Here is a 23,234-nt window from a genome sequence, read left to right on the forward strand (position 1 = left end):
AGTCACCAAGCCCAGGCCCCTCTCTGGCACCGTTTCTCTCTTCTTCCTCTCCGTCATCCACGGTCTCAGTGACTGCACTGGCGCCTCTGGCCTCTCCTTCACTGCCTGCATCTCGACATCTCCAGCACCAGTCACAGAGCCCAGCTACAGGCAGGGCTTGGTCCCTCAGGAGACCATCTGACTTGGCCTTTCTATCATTCAAACGGGGAACCAGAGGCCTGGAGAGGAGCAGAGACTTATCTAAGGTCAAACCACTGGAGAAATGAGCCTCAAACTCTGTTTTTCTGACTTCCTGCCTAAGGCTCTTTCTCCCAATGCCAGGGCCACACAAGTGTTTGGGGGTGACTTGGGGTTAAGGAGTCAGCAGGAGGTATACAGTGTGGTAAGTGCTAGGCCTAAGGCTCGAAGGGATGGGGGACCTGGGAGTGGAAGATACGGCCTCATTCAAGCTCTTCTCTCCTTTCTTCATCACCAGAAAGTCCCCTTTTCTTTGTGTAACTGGGTCCCCGAATCTCCACCCTGACCCCATCTCTCTGGCTGATAATCCGTGCCTTATATCTCCTCACCCTGACTTTGTAGATCTGGGCTTGGGGGGGAGGCTGCAACCTGTCCCAACACCTCAGGGTCCCAGGCTGCCTCACCCAGTCTGCCCTGGCTTGCTCTGACTCCCTGGGGCAGCTGGCTTTTGTCCCATTGGATTGTGGGAACAGTTTGGGTGGGGACGTAGCAGAGCTTCCAAGCAGGTCTCATCTCTCCCACCTGGCATGGTTCCCCCTTCCCCCCACCCACCCCACACCCAAGGATGCCTGGGAGTGGACACAGGACCGCTAAGCCCTCCTGCCAGGACTTCCCCGCTTCAGGGCCCACAAGATGGCTGGTGTGCTGGGGAAACTGAGGGAGAAAGCCTGTGGGTGTGGGGACCAGGAGATTTGGTGACATACGATGATCCCTTCCACCTTCTAGGATCAGTTTCCTCAGCTGTAAAAAAGAGGAGCTGGATGCTGGGATTCTGTAGATTCGGTAGGTAGATGTGAGTCCAGCTGTAGCACTGACCCTGGCCCCCAGTCCTAGAATCGGAGTTAGATTTTTGAAAAACATGGCTCCTGATAATGGAGCACCTACTATGTGCTTGGCACTACATCAGAAGATCTGTGTGCATCTTCTCATTGAATCTCACAACAACCCTCTGAATGGTTCTTATTATCCCTATTTTATAGATGAGGATGCTGAGGACCAGAGAGAGTAAGTATTTGGTCCAGGTAACATAGCCAGTAAACTGTAGAGTCTGGATTTGAACTCAGGTCTCCTGGAATTGAAGCCTGTGTGCTCTTCATTTCTGGTGGCTGAGGCTCAGTCAGAGACATATGGCCTCAGAGGGCAGAGTCCAACCCCTGGGGGAAGTCAGTCTTTCTTGTTGGATCTGTTTGAAGGTAATGGGTTTTGGTCCAGGAAACCATGTGCGGGCCAGGCTGTACTGCTCCTTTTCCAGCCCCTTTCTTCTCTGGGCCGCAGGGTGTGTGATTCAGACCAGCAGCTTCTAGCCTGAGATACTCTCAGTTCTGCCGGGAAGCCCTCTGCATTGCACATTATCCCCGGGCTTCACTTTCCTATCTACCAAATGGACACAATTCTGACACCATCTTGCTTTCAAAGCTCAAGTGCCTCAAGAATCTCGGGTGCAAAACCACTTTAGTAGCAATCATAGAATAATTAATAGAATGTCTTGGCTGGGGCGGGAGCAGAGGAAGTAAGTGGGTGGTGGTGGCCGAGGTGACAGCGGCTGGAGAGGTGGAGCCAGGGAATGGGGTGGGGAGCGAGAGCGCGAGGCTGGCCAGCTCAGAGTTAGAGACGCTTGCAAGATTCCAGAAGTCTGTGTATCCCGCACCTATCCGCCGCCCCATGGCACCATGAGCCGTGAGTCCCGCCCCGTGCCCCAGGAACCCTCTTTGCCTCCTGGAGGAGCCTTGAATGCCAGTCTCAGCCCTTCATCTCTCTCCCCCTGCAGGGCGGAGTTTCTCGCTCCAGTTCCCACTGCTCCTGCTGTTGCTGTTGCCGTCCCCGGTCTTAGCTGCGGACCCCAGGGAGCCCCCTCCGGGTAGGCGGCCTCCCTCTTTGTGCCCCGGGGAGCCCCGGATCCTGCGCCCCTGGCAGGGCCCCCTCTCCCTCCTCTCCTCTCCGCTAGCCAAGCTTCCCCTTTCTGTTCGCGGTGCCTGGGAGGGGGGAGGGAGCGTAATCTATTGGTGGGGTGGGGGCTCTCTGAAGACCCCCCTGGCGAGTGTGGCCTTGGCTAGGGGGAGCTCCAGGGCTCTTTTTGGGGTAAGGCAGACCGGAACTCTTGCTCACTTTGGAAGAAGGGACAGACCCTCTCCAGACCCCTCTACCTGTTCTGGGTCCCCTGTTCCCCAACACTTCCTGTGGGGGCCTCTTTTAGAGGAAGCAGCAGACGCTGCTGTGGAGAAAGTGGCTGGTGAGTTCCCTTTCTCCAGCATCTAATTTTCTGGGGACCCATCCGGATTCCCAGCCCTGGTGGAGAAGATCTCTCCTGGTGACGACCGAGGCACATCAGTCATTCTGGGAAGACGGGAGGTGGAAATACATTTACAGAGCTGGGTGCTTCCCTGGACCTATGAGGCCCCCACTGGGCAGATGAGGAAACTGAGGCTCAGATAGATGCCGTAACTCCCCCAAGCTTAGGCTCAGGTTTTGAATTTGGGTCTATCTGACTTTAGGCACTTTGCAAGGTCTTTGCACAGAGAGTTGCCCCACTCCCAAGTGGACCCTGGTTTCATCAGCCCAAAGATGATGGGGAAAGTCAGATCCTGTAAAATGCCAACACCCCTGCCCACCACCATGCATATACCAAGTTTGAGGTGAAAGAATTCAGCTCCTCCCTCAGCCAACCTGCCTTCCCCAGCTTACTGCTTCTGTGCGTGTGTGTGCGTGTGTGTTCACGTGTGTGTGCATGTTTGTGTCTGTGTGCACGTGTGCAATGCCTAGACACGGCTTCCTCCACCCCTGTAAGGCCCATCTGCCTCTGAGTCTCCTTTTCCCATCTGTAAAATGGGGGCAAGAGAAGGTGGGAGGCGGAGGGGTCTGAGCTTTCTGTTGTGATGCTCTGGGGATTTGGGGCTCAAAGGAGAGAAGAAAGGAATCAGACCAAGTTTCCTGGGGGAGAGGGTTTGAGTGGGTGGCTTTTGGGGAAGCCAGGGAGAGGATGGAGGGCGTTCTAGGCAAGAACAAAGGGTATGAGCAAAAGTCTAGTTCCTGGGAAGAAGAGGAGGCAGACTCATGCGGCCAGCTCTTCAGTTTACAAAGCCCGGCTGGAGGTGTTCACTTCTTTGGTGCTCACTACAGCCCTGCCAGGGAGATGTGATGGGTCCATTCTACAGAAGGGGGCTCTGAGGCCCAGAGAGGTGAGCCCACTTGTCTGAGACCCCAGTAGCAGAGCCAGGGCTGCCTAGGCTGCCCCAGTGATGGGTCTTGTCAGCTCCTGGATCAGCCCAGCACTTCCTCTGAGGCTCATTTTGGCCCCATCCAGGCCCCTGGGGTATCCACAGCTCACCCTGCCTGGCTTTCTGTGTCTGTTCTCTAGCCAAATGAGCCATAGGCTGTGCCATTTTGTTTTTTGCCTTTCTACTTATCTTTACATTGTTATATGTTTAAACGGAATGGTTGTTTTCACTCCACAAACATTCCCGAAAGTTTTCTTTATGCTAGTGTTTGGCTGGTCTCCGAGTCTAGAGACACAGAGTTGGGAAGAGCTCCCAGTCTGATAGGGGAAACAGAAAATCCAACAGACTGTCATCCAAGGGGGTCAGGGCCATGATGGAGCGATACACAGGGGAGGGAGCAGTTGCCTCTGAAGCCTGAGGAATTGAGGGAGGCTTGTCAGAGGTGGTGACACGTCACCTGGACGCTGAGGAGGGGGTGAGTGAGCAGAAGCACTGTGAGAGTCTGTGAGGGTCTTCCTGGTGGAAGCAATGGCAGGAGCTGAAGCACGAAGTCTGAACCATGGGAGGCAGATGGAAGTGTAGAGAACAGTGGGGCAAAATGTGGGTGCTGGCGGCCAAGGTGAGGACCGGGCCTTGGGCCTGAGGGTAATGGGCAGAGTGGATGGGAGGGATGCCTTAGGGGTGAGACTGGAAGTGAGAAACCATTAAGGAGGCTTTTTCAAGGGTTAAGGAAAGAACAGTGACAAGTTGGGTATGGGGGCAGATGTTTGGGCTGTACTTCCAAGTCTTTGGGGGAATTGAGGTCCTAGGCACCTGGGTACCTCCCACGGGAAGCTAAAGCCTGTGTTTGCCCCCAGAGGAACAGCAAATGCTGATCCCCTGGGAAATGAGGGCTGTACACGCACCTGAGGGCAGGTGGCGGGGGAGGATGTTGCTTCTGCCTCTTTTGTGGTGTAAGAGGTGGACTCCATTTTGGAGGGGAAGGTGATCCTTACTGCTCAAGTTCATCCCCTCCAGCTCCTGAACTTGGCGTCGTGCTCTCTCCCTGGCTAAGAATAGGGCACGACCTCCGTGCCAGGTGGAGGGGCCTGAGGCCAGCTAACCCTGGCATATGGGGATGCTAAGGCCTCCTCGCTACCCGCTGCAGGCTGCCTGCTATTTATAGCCAGCTGTGTCTGTGGGCTAGGACACAGCTTCCTCTCCAGTTGTGCTCTTCCAGCTGTGGGCCCAACTGTTGGAGCCTGGTGTGGTGGTGTCTGGCCTCTGGCTGTCAACCTGGCTGGGTGTAGGGACTGGGGCCCAGGTCTGGCTTGTCAGGGCCCCCCTTTCTTTCTTTGTGGCTGCCAAGTCCCTGGAGCTTCTCTAAATATTATTCTTATGGGATTTCAGTCCAGCCTCTTGTTGCCTGGTGCCTCTGCATCCTGGATAATTTGGTGTTCCCCCACTGTGTCCGGAGCCTGACTTCTGGGCTGGGGGACATTTCCTTGCCTGAATCCTCAGAAAGTTCTGGAGGCAGGCGCTCCTGGACAGTCGTTGTCTGTGGGAATGTGTGCCATATGGGCATGCTGATCAAGCCCACCGATGGGGTGGCTTCTTCAAGTGAAGGCAAGTTACAAGGTTGTCTGCTGGTGGGGCTGGGGCGTCTACACTGACACAAATAATGGAGAGGGATAGACGGTCTTCCCTCAGAGGAGAGAAGAAGTGGGGGCGTAAAGGGAGGTCTCCTTAGAGCCTGCCTGCTCCGCCCACTTCTGGGATATACAGAAAAACGAGGCCCAGAGGGTAGAAGGGACTTGCCCAAAGACACACAGCCAGTAAAAGTAGCCACTCTCTGGCACATCTTTTCCCAGCACCTACTTGGTACCAGGCCCTGTGCCGGGTGTGGGAACTCAAGACACACTGGCCTCGGTGCCTGCATCTCCCCAGTTCTCTTTCTTTTTATTTTTTTAAAATTAATTAATTATTTATATTTTTAAGTGTGTTTTTCCAGGACCCATCAGCTCCAAGTCAAGGAGTTGTTTCAATCTAGTTGTGGAGGGCGCTGCTCACAGTGGCCCACGTGGGGATCGAACCAGCAACCTTGTTGTTAAGAGCACCGCACTCTAACCCACTGAGCTAACCAGCTGTCCCCCTCTCCCATCCCAGTTCTCTTTCTTGATGGCTTATTATACAAGGTGCTGTCCACTGAGCCCAGAACTGGGCTGGCATGAAAGCATGCGGGATTTAAGTTAGACTGAAGGAAGGCCTTCTTTTGTGAATCGTTCCCAGAGCTCTGGTGGTGGCAGGGGATGGTGATCCCTCTGGAGTGCTGATTTCATTCATGTAGGATTTTCGGGTTCACCTCAAAGGAAGGGTGACAAACCTTCTTCACCTGGGATCATTTCCAGGCTGTGGATCAAAGTGACTCTCCCCCCACCCCCACCCCTTCCCCAAATCCAGGCCTGGAAATCTCTAGGAGGAGGAAGGGAGGGGAAGAGTGAGACTTGGCTCTGGGATTTCAAAGCAGTGAGGCTTGGGTGAGTCTCCTGCCTCCTGAACCTCGCGTGGGGGGCGGAGGAGGGTGTGGAGGGCACCCACGTCTCCTAGGGAATGCTGAGCAGATAAGCTTGAGTGGTGGCTGTGCAAGGCTGTGGACAGGTCAGCTAGAGCCCTGGCTTCCCCGCTGTGGTGAGGCTCACCCCCAGGATAGCAGCTCCGAGTCTCCTCTCTGACACCCTGGGGCCCTCAGACAGCTGTTGTCCTTGCTGGGGAGAACTTTTCTTGCCCTGGGGCTGCTGGTGTTTATGGAAAGATTGTGCAGGAGGAGGGAGGGAAAGTTGGACAGCCAGTCCGGAGGGAGGGAGGGGCCTCCATTGGGCACACGGCCTCTCTTGGCAGGGGAGGGAGCTCCGCTGCCTGCTGGGGCAGGACTCTGGGCTAGGACCGGAAGCCTTCACGCTAGACTTGCGAGCCAGTGGCCCAGGGCTGGGAAGATGAGAGGTGTCTTTGCCCAAGCTAGAGGTGGCCAGTCTCCTCGCTTCATTTTATTAATTCCACAAACATTTGTTGAGCTCTGGCCACCCTATCTGGATCCTTTGGGTGGCTGGTTCTCTCCAGGACCTGGGTGGAGCCCCAGCTGCATGCATGGAGGAGAAAGTTGGGGAAAGTGTGGCTCCTTTACTTGGGGGCTTATGGTGGAGAAGAGCAGGTTGAAGTGGGACAGGGAGCTGGGTTGTGAGACAGAGGGAGCAGTTAACATTCCTGAGATGCTTTCTGGGGAGGCAAGGTGTGAGCTCAGGGGGGAGGATCAGGTCGATTTGGAGGAAATTTGTTAGGGAGGAGAAGCAGTCTGGGTAAAGGAAGAAGAGCTTTCTGACTTTGGGACAAGGGAGGGTCTGCCACAGAACGAGCTGGAATGACTTCTTGAGATCCTTTTGAGATCCCCACTGCGGGAGGGGTAGGGAAACTTGGCCTGCTGGGTGGTGAGAGGGCCTTGTGTGCCAGGGTTGGGATCTGGACAGTGGGGCTCTGGGGCAGGTGAATTAAGCAGGTGAGCAGAGTGTCCTGGGTGGGAGGGATCAATGAGGAGAGTTTCAGACTCCTGAGCCAGCTACGGGCATGGTCCTGAGGCTCCTTGGCGTTGCTGGGCCTGTGGTTGTGGGAGGAGGAGGGTCCTGCCAGGTCCCTGCTCTGGGTCCTGCCTGCCTGTGTCAGCCTGATAAGGCCTTTCATCCAGCCTGCTTTCCGTTGGCCCCTCCTCCCTACCGAATGGCATAAAGATGCCATTGTGGGGGCATGGGGAGCCACCAGGGCTTAAGCAAAACTATTTGCATGATTCTTGTGATTTGCTTCTTGTTTGTGTGTGTGTGTAGGCAGATGGGTGGGGGTGAGGGTGTGGGGTATGAGGGGTGGTGGGGGTGGTGGTGGTGCTGGGGGCCCTCTCTCAGGTGGGGGCCAGGAGGACTCTTGCCCAGGACCGCTGCTGTGAAGTGAGGGGCGTCAGGCTTTGCCCAGGGTCATGCTCTCTGATCACAGCACCCTGAGATGACTTCCCAGGCTTCTCCCGCCTCTTGCTACCCTCTTGACCCTTTCTAATCAGTTGCACAAAGAGGAGAATTTCCCTATACCATTGGCTCTGGGCCTAGATAAGGAAGTATGTTTGCAGAGGGGAACCTGGTGTTTTCTGTGTGAGGCCGGGGAAGCAGCCCGTGCCAGGAGCCAGGAGCCCTGGGTCTGTAGGAGGCCCTGCTCTGTCCTGTGTCCTTGGCCAACTTGCCAGCTCTCTCTGAACCTTGGTTTCCCCTGCTGAGCAGTGAATGAGCACGGAGCGAGCTCTGAGGAGTTTCTGACTTTGCTCTTAAAGAATCACTGAAGCAGTGCAGATATGAGTAAGGGGGCTGTGGTCGGTGAGGTCAGGGTTAGACATAAGGAGGCACTTCCTGGTGGGGGTTTCTCCAGGAGGCGGGGGTGGATACTCAAGCTCCATTCACTCCCTCAGGAGATTTTTCCTGCCACATGTCTCATGTTCCCTTGGTCCCTGACCTACCTCAAGATCCTCAAGCCCAGACCCCCTGACGTGGGCCAAAGCTGGGCCTGTCAGGGATGGGAGCTGAGGAAAGTGAGATGGCCCTAAAACTAATACTCTGTCTTCAGGGTTCTGGGAAACTTTCCCACTGGGACTTGACTGCTGAGTCTGTGAGGTGGAGTGGAAGTAGAGGCATGGGCAGTTGTCTGCTGTGACTTGCTGAGTGACCCGTCTGGGTTTCCTCTTAGCTTCAATTCCCCATCTGCAAGTGCTCATTATGATACCCACTCTTCCTTCTGCTTTGTAAAAATAGAGGGCTGTTGGGTGATCTCCTCTGCCTAGTATCCAGATGCCAAGAGACTGGGGGCTGGTGTGAGAGAACTCCCCAGCTGGTCCCTTTCTGAACTCCACAAATCTTGCCCGTGGTGCTGGGCTCTGACTTGGCAGGAAGTGAACATTCTAGAAGCCTGTGGCTGCAGCATCTTATCAGCTGTTTCCTAGACTTCAATGTCACAACCTGGGACCTGGACTCTTCCCCTGTCCCCTTTTGGTGGCAGCAAGGAGGGAGGGGGGACTTCCCCTGGGGGCCCAGATGAGGGCCACGCTGAAGATCCAGAGAAGGGCCTAGAAACGGCGGGGCTGTGGGAACAGACAGGCCCTTAGGGGAACCCTGAAGTCCAGTGAGTCAGGACAGCGCTGTCCCTTGAGTCCATGCCTCTGGCCCCAGCGAGAGATTTCCTCTGATCTGTTTCTTATCCACAGTGAACCCCTGTTGTTACTACCCGTGCCAGCACCAGGGCATCTGTGTCCGCTTTGGCCGTGACGGCTACCAGTGTGACTGCACCCGCACGGGCTATTCCGGCCCCAACTGTACCATCCGTGAGCTGGGCTCGTCCTCTGACTCCCCCACTGACTGCCCTTGTCTCTGGCCATGGCCCCATTCTCTTCCTTGCCTGGCTTTAATCTCTGACACTGTCCCTGACCTCAGCCCTCACTCCCTGGTTCTGGGCTCTGGGGTGAGTCTTCACTACCAGCCTGACCTCATTCCCTGGCCCTGGCCGCTGTCCTCATATCTGGTTCTGGCTCTGTCATGTTTCATCACCCCCAAGGTCCCATCCTAACCACAGCCCCCTGACCCCAGCCCCGTATGTTCTGCCCTGTTCCATTCTGGCCCTCGTTCCCAGTTCCCATCTGCAACTGGCTACTTCTGGTCCTGCCAGGAGGGCCCGACTGAGCGGCTCCCATTGTCCCCTGCAGCTGAGCTATGGACCTGGCTCCGGAATTCACTGCGGCCCAGCCCCTCTGTCCTCCACTTCCTGCTGACACATGGGCGCTGGTTCTGGGAGTTTGTCAATGCCACCTTCATCCGAGACATGCTCATGCGCCTGGTACTCACAGGTGGGTGGCAAGTAGGGCCCCCTAATCTGGGGGAGCAAAAAATACTGCTAGTTCTTGGAATTCTTCTGATAAGGGCAGTGGGTGGGGAGACTCTCTGATGCCAGATGAAACAAGTCCAACCCAAGAGAAGGTGGGGAAGGGGGTGTAACTGGGGGTGGGAATCCCCTTGTCACCATTATTTTTGCCTTCTACAGCACGTTCCAACCTTATCCCCAGCCCCCCCACCTATAACTCGGCACATGACTACATCAGCTGGGAGTCCTTCTCCAATATGAGCTATTACACTCGCGTTCTGCCCTCTGTGCCCCAAGACTGCCCCACGCCCATGGGGACTAAAGGTAATGGAGGTGGGGTTAGGGGCCTGGGGGTCACAGGGGGTGCTCAGTTGTCTTTTTTGGGAAAAAGCAGGCAGAAGAGCCATTATTGACCCATTTTACAGACGAGTAGACCAAGGCAAGACATATGACTTATTCAGACGAGGACAGGGCTGGAGAATGAGGACAGGAAAGGGTGATGGGAGGTCTTGCCTGAGTTTCCCTAGAATGTCAGTGGCAGTCCGACTAGTATTTCTATATTTCCAGAGTGCCTCTTTGCCTGAACTTTGTCTACTGAATGGGTGGGATCCTGCGGGGATGGGAGTGACTTACAAGTTGAAATGTAGGAGGGGAGTAATAGTGTGCTTTTTATTTGGTTCTTCACTAATGTAAATAGTTTTACATGCTTCATCAGGGCAGTTTACATATAAAGTCCTCTTTCTTTTTCATTCGTTACCTGCACCCCACTTGGTCTCATTGGTAGGAGTCTTTCTCCTAAGGCCTTCTTCCCACTTCACTCCTGGTTGTCCAAACACCTGAGAGTTTACCCAATTCAGAACCATCAATTCAGCAGCAAGTACAGAGGACAACAGAAGTGTCAGTCCACCGCTGCCATCACTTCAGTTCCCACCACATGGAGTCGCTGTTGAGCACTGGTCCTGTGCAGTCCCAAAGTTGCGTGCTTTCAAAGGTTTCAGAACTTTGCGGGACCAGTCCTTGCTCAGTGTCGTTCTGAGTGATGATTCCAGGTTAGGGAGTACAGACCACTCCCTCCAACTTCCCTTTTAGTGGATTCCATTTGGAGTGCTTGATAGCCTTTCCTGCTAGAGGAAACCAGTCAGCCATTTCTTTTTTATTATTATTACTAAATTTATTGGGGTGACAATTGTTAGTAAAATTACATAGATTTCAGGTGTACAATTCTGTATTACATCATCTATAAATCCCATTGTGTGTTCATCACCTAGAGTCAGTTCTCCTTCCATCACCATATATTTGATCCCCCTTACCTTCATCTCCCACCCCCCACCCCCCACCCCCTCTCCCCTTGCCCTCTGGTAACCACTAAACTATTGTCTGTGTCTATGAGTTTCTGTTTCTCATTTGTTTGTCTTGTTCTTTTGTTGTTTTTGGTTTATATACCACATATCAGTGAAATCACATGGTTCTCTGCTTTTTCTGTCTGACTTATTTCGCTCAGCATTACACTCTCAAGATCCATCCATGTTGTCACAAATGTTCCTATATCATCTTTTCTTACCGCTGAATAGTATTCCATTGTGTATATATACCACAACTTCTTTATCCATTCATCTATCGAAGGACATTTTGGTTGTTTCCATGTCTTGGCCACCATAAACAAAGCTGCAATGAACATTGGAGCACACGTGTCTTTATCTATAAATGTTTTCAGATTTTTTGGGTAGATACCCAGGAGAGGGATTGCTGGATCATATGGCAATTCTATTTGTAAGTTTTTGAGGAACCTCCACACTGCCTTCCATAACGGCTGCACCAGTCAGTCAGCCATTTCAATCCCAAGAGATGTTGATCTCGATGGGCTTTCAACACTGAGCCTCACGTGAGGTATTGGAAAAGGATGCCTTTACGAGAACACAAAAATTTAATTGTTCCTGTCTGCGAGCCAATTCCTCTGGCATTGACGTAATTAAGGAACGCCTCGTAACACGTATTCTCATAAATGATACAAAGACCTGCTTCAAGATGTCTTCTTGTCTTTACCCCAGACGTAGAAAGACTGGCACCATTTAAAATAGGTTGGCAAACTGTAGCCTACAGGTCAAATCCAGCCCACCCCTGTTTTGTAAATAAAGCTTTATTGGAACACAGTCACATTTACTAAGGACTGCCTATGGCTGCTTTTTTCCAACAAGAGCCAAACTGAGTAGACGTGATAGAGACTGTGTCTTGGCAAAGCCTTAACTATTGACTAGATGGATTTGACAGAAAAAGTTATCTGACCCTTGATTTAAAAGATACCACGTCACCAGTTCTCTGTCATGCTTACAGGATCTCATGCACTCCTCAAATTGGCTGCATAAAATAGGTTAAATTTGCCCTATTTCGTAGATGAGGAAATTGAGAGATGAAATGAGTTATCTCTGTTCATACCGTGTATGGCACAGCCAGTTTCAAACACAGGCTTACATTGCTCCAGGGCCCAGGAGTACACGTTCTTTTCTTTTTATCCCCTTTCTTCTTCCTTTTTGTTTAACTTCTTTTCTTTTTTTGTTTAACTTTTTCAAAGGCGCAAACATACACAAAAGTTGAGAGGAAAGTATAACGTATCCATCTCTGGGTTTCAAGACTTGTCCACAATGTGCCAATCTTATTTCATCTATCTCCTCTTACCTTATATTATATTTTATGGAGTAATTTAAAGCAAAGTCCAAATATCATGCCATTTCACCCACATATACTTCTAGGGGTTTCTTTTGGTAGAGAAGGTGCCAGGGCCACCTGTCGGGAGGGAGGTGGTCCTGTGGAGGCCTCTCTGGGCTTCCTGTGTGGACCAGTTTGGTGTGGTGAGCCCAGGAGGTCCTGGGTAGGAAGATGCAGACAGGTGGCAGCCACTGCTCTTTCCCACTTGCCATCCAGGGAAGAAGCAGTTACCAGATGCCCAGTTCCTGAGCCATCGCTTCCTGCTTAGGAGGAAGTTCATACCTGACCCACAAGGCACCAACCTCATGTTTGCCTTCTTTGCACAACACTTTACCCACCAGTTCTTCAAAACTTCTGGCAAGATGGGTCCTGGCTTCACCAAGGCCTTGGGCCACGGGGTGAGTACCTAGAAGGACCTAGCTTGGCACATGCAGGCTGTTGCCAGTGGGGCAGCACCCCGTGATCTGAGTGGGCTCTCTCTGTCTGCAGGTAGACTTCGGCCATGTTTATGGAGACAATCTGGAACGGCAGTATGAGCTGCGGCTTTTTAAGGATGGGAAACTCAAGTACCAGGTAACGCTGGCCACGGGGATGCGACACTGGGAAGGGGCTTCCACTATCTTCCTTGGCAGAGGCTGTGGGGGGCCTGGGTGGTGTCCTGAGAGGGGCAGCTGCAGGAGCTGGAGGTGTGTGCAAGGAGGAGACACAGTAATCCCTGGATAAGGTGCCAGACAAGAGAAGCAGATGGGGAGCAGAAGTGGCCTCTCCTGTCCTCCTGGGGGATGGGTTTTAAGGCATCAGGAGATGGGCATTTCCAGTTTCCTTTTGTTCATTTAATTATTCTGCTGTATTAATTGGGAACGACGATGTGCCTGGCACAGGTGATTGAGCAGTGGCGGTGATAATTATGGGCCCTGCCCTCGAGGAACTCACAGCCCATCAGGGTCTACAAACTAAGATGCAAGTTCCATGAAGCCTTTTTGTCTGAACTAGTACTGTCTCACAGAAAAATCATGTGAACCACATATGTAATTAACATTTTTCTAGTGGCCACATTCAAAGGAACATGTGAAAGTGATTTTAATAGTACATTTCATTTAACCCCATATATACCCAGAATATTATCATTTCAACCTGTAATCAATATACAATTAACAAAATAGCTCACATCCTTTTTTTTTTCATGCTAAATCTTAGAAACCTGATTTATATTTTACACTTACAGCACACCTCAATTTGGCTGCCAAATTTTCATTGGTGATATATGATCTGTATTTAGATTTCATAAACTTTACGGTTGGAGAAGTAGATCCTCATGCCCCAGTTGCCCTAAGTGTGCTTAAAGCTTTTTCCAGTAGCGAAAGGATCAGTTTTAAAATTTAAATCTAAGTGAAGTAAAATAAAAAATTCAGTTCTTCATTCACACCAGCCGTATTTCTAGTTGCTCAATAGTTACACGTGGAGTGGCTACCATGTTGAACTGTGAAAATATAAACAAATGAAAACTAAACTAAAGACTTCATGGCTGAATCCTTAGGGCTAAGAGCAGTACTTGGCTTATAGTAGGTCTTTGGTGTGTGTTTATTGAATGAATGAAGAACGTGCCATATAATCAATTACACTTGTGATAACCACCACCAGGGAGAAGCCACGAGAGTGTTCAGAGGATGGGGAAGCCTTCCTTAGGAGGTTGCAAATAAACCAAGAGTTGCGTGAAGGTTGAGGAGGAGTTAGGGGGGGGTAAGAAGGGGAGAGGGCTTTCCAGGCAGCATGTGCTGAGGCTGGGAGAGGAGAAGGGGCTTGAGTGCCTCCGAAGGAGTGATGAAGGGAAGTGTTGCTGGATACCTGAGTGATTGTGGGTGAGGACGGAGACATCTGTGGGGCCATGATAAGGATTTCTGATTTTTACAAGAGCAGAGAGAGAGGACTTGGTGTAAAGCCAGGGTGTGATATTAGATGTGGGTGTTTTAAAGGATTGCTTGGGCTGCAGTGCTGAGAATGAACTGTTTGGAGGCAGGAAAAGACACAGAGAGCCATTTAGAAAGGAGTCAGGATGGAAGATGAGGGTGGCTTGGAAGCTGGTGGTGGTAGTGGGGACAGAGAGAAAGGGACCCATTTTAAGAGAGATTTAGGAGGTCGAGTCAACAGGCCTCGGTTAGGAAGGACGGGCAGTTACCCTGTGTGACACAGGCGACTGTAAGTAGGAGTGGGAGGGTGTCAGCTGTGTCAGGGTCAGGTGCTCTGCCTCATTGCCAGGTGGCCCCATCCCACAGATGCTGAACGGAGAGATGTACCCGCCATCGGTGGAAGAGGCACGTGTGGTGATGCGCTACCCACGGGGCATTCCGCCCCAGAGCCAGATGGCTGTGGGCCAGGAGGTGTTTGGACTGCTTCCTGGGCTCATGCTTTACGCCACCCTCTGGCTGCGTGAGCACAACCGTGTGTGTGACCTGCTGAAGGCTGAGCACCCCACCTGGGGCGATGAACAGCTTTTCCAGACGGCCCGCCTCATTCTTATCGGTGAGGACTCCAAACCAGCCCTGTCCTGGAAGGTCATCCCCACCGTCCCGAGAAGCAGGAGATGGAGGACTTGCGGACAGAGAGCTGGGATTAGAATCCTATCTCTTCTGCTTACTAGCTATGAGACCTGGAGCAGTTCCCTTCCTCTATGTGAGCCTCAGTTTTCAAATCTGGACACTGGGGATAATGATGGTTGTAAGGACTTGTTGAAATGAATGAGAATGCCCTCAGCACATAGTAGGCCTTCAGGAAATGGATGGCTGTGGTGGTTGAGGATTAGCTGGGTAACTCGCAGCCAATTCCATTAGCCATCCTGAGTCTCAGTTTCCCCACTATTGCACTCAGATGCACAGCACACAGTGCCACTGCTGGTATGTGCAGGTCAAACTCCAGCTCAGCTTGCCCAGCCTCAGGAATCCTCCCATTTCCTGCCCTGCGTGTGTCTGCCTTCCTGGAGCTCGGTAGCTTCTGTGTGACTCATGGACAGGATATTTTTGTGTCCCCTACGGGGGCGAGTCTGCAGCCTAAAATGTCAGATCGTTTCCTGCCTGGGAGCTTGGCCCCTGACACCCCTGTCCAGACCGTGTTCCCTCTGACTCAGTAACCCCCTTCCCTCACCTCTGGGCATCCCTGGCCGTGGCTGGTCCCAATTATAGTGCTTGATTCCCTGGAGCCTGGAAGAGCCAGCTATTGGGGATAGAAACAGCTTAAAGAAGAAGAAGGGGGTGGTTCTGAAGTCCCGGCCTCGCAGAGACCTTGATCACAGAGGGCAAGTTCATGGCAGGAGGCTGCTCAGCATGCTGACTGGTGAGGAAGCTGTGACCAGGGCAGATGCAGCTGTACACCCAGTACTTCAGTTAACCCTCTCCAACAACCTTATGAACCACATATGACTACCCTGGTGAAAATTAAGATTCAGAGAGGTTAAGTGAATTCTCCAAGACCATTCAGCAGAGGAAGACTTGACTCAGGTCTGGCTGCCACCCAGGTTCATGCTACTTCTACCACATCACCAGGGGGGCTTGTTCCTGAGTGGGGAGGGGTTGCATGCCTTAGTCTGAACTTTTGTGATGTGCGAACATGGGGAGGAGATTCTCCCTTCACACCTACACTTGAGGCTCCTGCTTGTCGCCTACATGTACTGACACTTCCTATTGTACCAGGCCCCGTGCCAAGCAGTTTAGATGCATTTGTTCTCTACTCCTCCCAGCCACCCTATGAGTCTGAACTGATATTATTATAAGACACATTTCTCAGATAAGGAAAGTGAGGTTCAGAGAGATTAAGTAACGCGGCCCAAGCTCAGGTGGCTAGAATTGGTGAGGCCAGGATTTGGACCCAGGTCTGCTGATTGCAAACCCAGTGGCTCCAGATCAATTTGCTGAAAGCCAATTTATCTAATGGCTGATTGGCCAAAATATCTGTTTCTTTTAGTATCTAGATGATCGGTTTTAATTTTGTTGTGGAATGTTCAATTTGCTTCTTTCCTGACTCTTTGCTTTGTAGCTGGTTACTGAGGGAGCAGAGGGGGAAAAAAATCTATGCATAGGAATTCTGATATATAAGAACATGTAAGAAATACATTTGGGACTAGATTGACCTTCTGTCCTCAGTGTCCCTCTCTTGCTGCCACAGCAGCTGACAGAGGGGTCTCTCCGAAGCCCCCACATTACCCTCCTGGGCATGCTGAGAACCCTAAGTTCACCTCCATTTTTCCATATTTTGTGGCCTCTCTAACTTTTTATTTTTTTATTTTATTGGGCAATATTGGGGAACAGTGTATCTCTCCAGGGCCCATCAGCTCCAAGTCGTTGTCCTTCAATCTAGTTGTGGAGGGCGCAGCTCATCTCCAAGTCCAGTCTCCATTTTCAATCTTTAGTCCACCATCCCATACGGGGAATTGAACTGGCAACCTTGTTGAGAGCTCGCGCTCTAACCACCTGAGCCATCCGGCCGCCCCTCCAACTTCTTTTAATGGGTTATGGGAGGGTGGCCACCCAAGGCTCACAGAACCAGTTCTCAGACACTTCCTTTGCATGTTCTGGTTAGTGGGGCCCACAACCTCCCTTCGTAATGTAGGAGCAGGTGGCGGTCCTAATTTGGGACGTCAGTCCAACCTGAGACAGAAAATTCTGTTTTCACACCTCCCTACAAAAAGCCAATGTGAACGTGGCCAAACGAAATGAAACAACAGTAACAGCAATGAAGAAGCAAAAGCAAGCACTTTTCAGGAACTGGCCTGCTTGCCAAGCCAGGTGACTAAATGGTTGTCCTCTGCTCACCCTTCCCCCATACTCCCTCCCAGGAGAGACCATTAAGATTGTGATTGAGGAGTACGTGCAGCAGCTGAGTGGCTACTTCCTGCAGCTCAAGTTCGACCCAGAGCTGCTGTTCAGCAGCCAGTTCCAGTACCGTAATCGTATTGCCCTGGAGTTCAACCAGCTATACCACTGGCACCCGCTCATGCCCGACTCCTTCAAGGTGGGCGCCCAGGAGTACAGCTACGAGCAGTTCCTGTTCAACACCTCCATGCTGGTGGACTATGGGGTCGAGGCCCTAGTGGATGCTTTCTCTCGCCAGATAGCCGGCCGGGTAAGTCTCAGAGGAGCCTTGGTGAGGGCAGGTGGGCTCTGGGGTCCAACAGACCTGGATCCAAACCCTGGTTTTCTTTTCTGTAAAATGGGGACAGTGTCGCTCCTACAAGGTGGTTGTTAGCATTCCTTCGTTCATTCTCTTGTTCATTCAGTAACACCAGGCATTGGTCCAGCTGCTGGGGATACAGTGATGTGAACAAAACCAGTGTGCTCTTTGGGTCTTTGTCCTTTTAGCACTTCCACCTTAGAAGGGGGCACTTGTCACATGACAGCGATCATCATTTGAGTACTTACTATGTGGTAGGCACTGTGCCAAGTGCTTCTCTGATGTGATCAGAATGAGAAGAACATGTTAGGAACCACGAGAAAGCCCGCAGTGCTCTGGGAACTCGGAGAGGGTCTTCCGAGCCAGAGTTAGGGACTGTGGAGAAGGAAGGGAAGTTTGAGCAGAGATCCAAAGGATGGATAAGATTCTCCCGGGGAAAGAGGTAGTGTTAATGGTGAGTGGTGACTACGTTCCAGGTGGAGGGGACAACATGGCAAAGGCCTGGGGGTCAGAGGGCATGGCAACTTGAGGGCCAGGAGGACTTTCAGGGTATGGTAATAGATGTGAAAGTGCCTGCACACAGTAGGTCTGTTAAATCATAGGCCTCTGTTTGGGGCTGAATGTTCCCCCTACTGATCCATATGTTGAAATCCTAACCCCCAGTACCTCAGAATGTGACTGTAGGTGGACACAGGGTCTTTAAAGAGGTTATCAAGTTAGATGGGGTCATTGGGTGGGCCCTAGTCTGACCAGTGTCCTTATGAGAAGCCAAGACAAGGATGTAGACATGTACAAAGGGAAAACACTGGGAGAACACGGCCATCTATAAGCTAAGGAGAGACCTCATGAAATCAAACCTGATGACTCCTTGATCTTGGACTTCTAGCCCCCAGAACTCAGAGGAAATACATTTCTGTTGTTTAAGCTGTCCAGTTGGTGGTACTTTGCTATGGTGGCCCTAGCAAACTAATACAGGCTTTTCCCCAGGAATTCCTACCCAACCCCCTCCTCTTCCCCATATTTGGAAGCTCCCATCTCAGCTCCCCTCATCCCGTTTTGCTCTAATCCTTGTCCTATCACGAAGTTGTGGTATCGTATGAATTGAGGTTTCTTCCTGGTAATTTGACTGAAATTGGCATATGCTGCCACCAATGGGCAGCTGCTGGCTGCTTTGTGGGCACTCTTTTCTGTGGGGACACAGACAAGAACAGAGACAATAGCTTTTGTTTGGAGCTACGGTTTCCAAAGAATTTTCAAGGAATGACCATGACGATGCGTGTGAAAAGCCCTGCTATTTTCTGACACAAGGGAGAGAAGGGCAACAGAAGAGTGTTGACTCTCCGGATTTTAAAGAGAGCATGAGAAGTGATAAAACACCATACATGGCCTCCACCTTGGGGTCATCATGTGACAACATTGTGAGATCTGCTTTGCATACTTTATCTTGCTTATTTCACCACAACCGTATCAAGTGGATGCTCTTACTTCCCCCATATTTGCACAGGAGGAAACTGAGACTTAGCTTCAGTAATTTGCCCAAGGTCCCTGTGTTAGTTTCCCAGGGCTGCAAAAGGACCACAAATTCGGTGACGTTAAACAGCAGAAATTGATTCTTTCACAGTTCTGGAGGCTGGAAGTCCAAAATCAAGGTGCTGGCAGAGCTGTGCTCTCTCTTAAGGGGAGACTCTGTTCCACGCCTTTCTCTCAGCTTCTGGTGTTGCCAACAAGCCTTGGATTGTAGGATAATTGTACCAAGATGGTGCTCTCCCTGTGTCTCTGGTGTTTCCTCTTCTCTGGACAATAGTTATTGGACTAGTGCCCACCTGAATGGAATATGACCTCAACTTGATTACAGCAATTTCCAGATAAGGTCACATTCGTAAGTGCTGGGAGTGAGAAGTTCAACATATCTTTTTGGGTCACCCAGGTCAACCACAACAACCTCACAGCTTGTAAATGGTTGAGCCGAGACTGGGACCAGCCTCTGACAGCTTTGATGCAAGGTGTATAATTTCACCCAAATATGCTCTTCCTCTTTCCCACGCAATTGTATATGTTCTATCCAAATTCTTTCTTAAGCATTAACGTTTTCAATTCATCTGAACAACAGAGTTTTCTTTAGACTAATGCTCCTTAATAGTTATGAATCAGAGTTTTTTTTTTTCTTTCTTTTTTTTTCTAGAGCTTTCTTTATCTCACCCCCAGGACTTATGAATGTGACCCAATGGCTTTGAGACCCATTGTCCCTTCATTCACAAGATATTATACCACCTATTAGTCTTGGAGTTAAACTCCAAGTTTAGTTAAGCTAAATTTGTTTATATATATTATAGTTTTCCTGGCAAGATTTTAGCTCCCGCCTTGCTAGCTTATGACGGTTCCCTTCCCAGCAGGAAGGAGAAACAGATATAGTCACTTATGCTCCTGTGAGTGGCTTTATCTGGCCTGAATGGAGTGACTTGATACTCTGTTTTCTACTTTCTAGGCCTGAGTTTCTGTCCTAGTGGTGGCTGGTTACTAGGGGTTCACTTTTTAATACTAGATGCTCAGTAAATTTTGTTGAATCTCAATATGATGATATAGGGAATGAAAACAATAGCAATAGATTCCTTAGTAGAACCCCTTAAAAGAGTAAACATCTCTATTCTATGATAAGAACTGATTTGGAGAGTGACAGACACATGTTAGTTCTGCCAGGTATAATTTTAAAAATATCGTGGGAAAGCCCTAAAATTTTGGCCTCTCAAGAGAATATTCGTCCATCCTCCTGTTTCCAACCCTTGCCAGCTCAGAGAGCCTTCTGTCCCTCCAAATTTCATTTCCAAAGCTGGAATACCTGTCCCCTCTGCTTGAGCTCTTGGCTGTGACCATACTGGCCATCTCCTCTGCAGAGTCCTAGTTGCTAAACCTAATAGTTCCAGAAGCTTCCTTAACAACATGTTGGGGGTTCTCACCTAAATTCAAAGGGCTTGGGAACAGTGTGGCTGGTGAGCCACTACAGAGGTCCCCTTGGCCCACTCCACACTTTGAAGATGAGGAAGCTGAGACTCACAGGGGGTCCCTGAGAAAGCATGGAGTCGCAGGCCTGATGTCAGGTCCCCAGCATGGTGAGGGTTAGGCTGACACATGCTCTCCGTCCTAGCTCAGGAAGGACTCCCGACCTGAAGTTCTTCTCCAGGACAGTGTGGCCCGGCTCTCAGACCATAGCTGTGTTTATTTCTTGGCAGATCGGTGGGGGTAGGAACTTAGATGAGCATGTCCTGTACGTGGCCATGGATGTCATCAAGGAATCTCGAGAGCTGCGGCTGCAGCCCTTCAATGAGTACCGCAAGAGGTTTGGCATGAAGCCCTACACCTCTTTCCAGGAGTTCACAGGTGAGCAGCTGCTTCCTGGATGTGATCCCTGCCCTCCAGGGACTTGCACGAAAGTGAGGGAGACATCGAGGAAACACAATGGGCCAATCCCTGTCGCCAGCACTGTGATTAAGACTACGGGGGTGTGGGATGACAAATAACCTCACCTGGGGAGAGAAGGTGGCTTCTCAGCTGGGTCAGAAGGATCAATAGGGATTTTTTCAGATAAAGAATAGAGGGAAGAGCCTTCTAGGTAGAGGAACAGAAAGTACAAAAGCACAGAGGTCATAAAGAATGAGTCTACCAGGGAGAATAGCCATAGGTTGGCTGGAGTAAGGGGCTTATGTGGGGTGGGCGGGGGTTAGTGATGGAAGGTTGGGAACAAATTGTGTAGAATCATGGATACTATGCTAAACATTTTGGGTTTTACTCTGTTTAGTGGTTCCTAAATACCCATTTATGGACCAGCTACCTAGAATCACTTAGGTGATTTTAACTGATGAAAAATACCAAATCTTAGATGTGTCTCCCAGAGATTCTGATTCGGTAGAGCTGGGTGGTGCCCAAGACTCGTGTGTGTGTGTGTGTGTGTGTGTGTGTGTGTGTGTGTGTGTACTGTTGTTATTGTTATTGTTGTTGACAATCCCCAGCTGTTGGGCAGCAAGTTTGGGAACCCTTGTTACAAACAATGGGGACCACTGAAGGGTTTTGATGAGGGTGTGACACAACCCATGACTGTGTACATACTAGTGTCCTGCAGAAGGTGGATTTGAGGAAACAGGTAGGGAAACTCAATGACAGTCTAGAGGGGTGAAAAGAACGCTGTCACTCAATCTCTGTGTGAGCTCGGACAAGTTACATTACATCTCTGAGTTCCAGTAGAATGCAGGGTCTTAGACCAGGATAAGACCTTAAAACCTTTCTGTGAAGGAAACAGATGGGTCGCTTCTACCTGCTATAATGATCAGCTCCTTAGGGCACAGAGAAGTGAGATGAGTTGCTCAAGGTCACACGCTGCTTGGGGCAGACCCAGGCCCTTGACTCCTTCTTCAGTAGTGAATTCCTTCCCTAGATGCAGCCCTGGAGAAGGGTTGATTAGCCAGGCCAGATTTTGGAGTATGTGTTCCATTGCTTAAATTGTTCTGAAGTCTCTTATTCTTCCCAGAAAAAGATGGACCTGGAAGTTTCCCTCCCTAGATTAACCTTAATGGATGATATCGTGATTCTGACTCTAGCTTCTCCACCTTGTAGGAGAGGAGGAGATGGCAGCTGAGTTGGAGGAGCTATATGGAGACATTGATGCCTTGGAGTTCTACCCGGGACTGCTTCTTGAGAAGTGCCATCCAAACTCCATCTTTGGGGAGAGTATGATAGAAATTGGGGCTCCCTTTTCCCTCAAGGGCCTCTTAGGGAATCCCATCTGTTCTCCTGAATATTGGAAGTCGAGCACATTTGGTGGCGAGATGGGCTTCAACCTTGTGAAAACAGCCACACTGAAGAAGCTGGTCTGCCTCAACACCAAGACTTGTCCCTACGTTTCGTTCCGTGTGCCCGACGCCCACGAGGATGATGGCCCTGGTGTGGAGCGGCCATCCACAGAGCTCTGAGGGGGCAGGGCAGCAGCATTCTGGAGGGGAGAGTTTTGTGCTTGTCTTTCCAGAATGCTGAGGCCAGGGTTGACCGTCTGAAGCGTTCGGTTTCTAGTTTGGCACCGAGAGTATCAGGGTTGACATTTCAAACTTCGTGTCTTTCCCCCATTGTCTGGAATATCATGGTCTTGTTTGTCATTCTAAAGTACTGAATTCCTGGTTAACCATCTAGAATGTGAGGAGTGGGTCTCACTGGCATGCCCAAACACTGGGCTTCTGGCCGACACCTAGAATGTCCGATATCTGGTTGATGTGGAATATAGGCATTCTAGGATGTGGAGCTCCTGATACAATCATGTAGAAAGTTAGGGGGTTCTAATTTTGCATTCTAGAATTTTGGGGGACTGTCCAGAATGTTGACTTTCTGATTGGCGATCTAGAAGGTTGTGTTGCTGGTTGTAGGTCCAGAATAGTGGCTTGTGTGCTAGATTAGTCCTGGGCTGAATGTCTAGAATGTTGATTTGATTCATTTTCCTATTCAGTGAGCTAGCCACAGAGCCGGAGAATCTAATGAATGTCTAAGGAGAATGTGTTGCCTGAATCTGTGCCTGCACTGAGGGGCCAAGGAGGTGGGGTGTTCTTCTTGGGGCCCCAACTTAGACCTTGGTCTGAGGATACAGAGGGAGAAGGTGGGCTTTTTCCAGGCCATCGGTTGGAAACAACTGGAGCTCTGTCTCCATCCAGGTCTTGACTCACGGCAGCTGTTTTTCATGAAACAAATAAAATTCTTTTTCCAAATTGCCTGCTATGTAGCTCTTTTGATTCCATCCCTAGAAGCAGAGGCAACACTAACATGACCTTTCTCCTAGCCACAGCACAGGGCTTTCCACTGGGACCCCTGGGGCTTGTGACTGTCTAGAACTTCTACCATTGATGCTTCATGTACTCCTGGGGGCTAGGCGTTACCTCCTCCAGGCTCTCCTAAAACACACAACTCCCCAACTGCAGGACTTGCAGCATTCAGCTCCCACCGTCTTGACTAAAACAAGTCCCTCTCTTA

General features: G+C 50.7%; 1 protein-coding gene across 1 annotated transcript; it reads left to right on the top strand.

Moving 5' to 3' along the window:
* Positions 1–1,783: 1,783 nt before the first annotated feature.
* On the top strand, positions 1,784–22,975 carry PTGS1 (prostaglandin-endoperoxide synthase 1). The gene is made up of 11 exons (XM_019731246.2): positions 1,784–1,914; positions 2,006–2,095; positions 8,719–8,835; positions 9,214–9,354; positions 9,549–9,692; positions 12,288–12,469; positions 12,561–12,644; positions 14,345–14,591; positions 16,897–17,183; positions 20,459–20,606; positions 21,837–22,975. The coding sequence occupies exons 1-11, from the start codon at positions 1,908–1,910 to the stop codon at positions 22,190–22,192; spliced, it is 1,803 nt and encodes a 600-aa protein (XP_019586805.2). The 5' UTR covers positions 1,784–1,907; the 3' UTR covers positions 22,193–22,975.
* Positions 22,976–23,234: the final 259 nt, after the last annotated feature.

The sequence above is a fragment of the Rhinolophus sinicus genome, linkage group LG04 (assembly GCF_036562045.2).
Source record: "Rhinolophus sinicus isolate RSC01 linkage group LG04, ASM3656204v1, whole genome shotgun sequence".
In the NCBI taxonomy this organism is placed as follows: domain Eukaryota; kingdom Metazoa; phylum Chordata; class Mammalia; order Chiroptera; family Rhinolophidae; genus Rhinolophus; species Rhinolophus sinicus.

Coding starts and splice junctions, on each gene's coding strand:
- PTGS1 (XM_019731246.2), top strand. Junction 9,693..12,287: donor CACGCCCATGGGGACTAAAG/GTAATGGAGGTG, acceptor CTTGCCATCCAG/GGAAGAAGCAGTTACCAGAT. Junction 12,645..14,344: donor ATGGGAAACTCAAGTACCAG/GTAACGCTGGCC, acceptor CCCATCCCACAG/ATGCTGAACGGAGAGATGTA.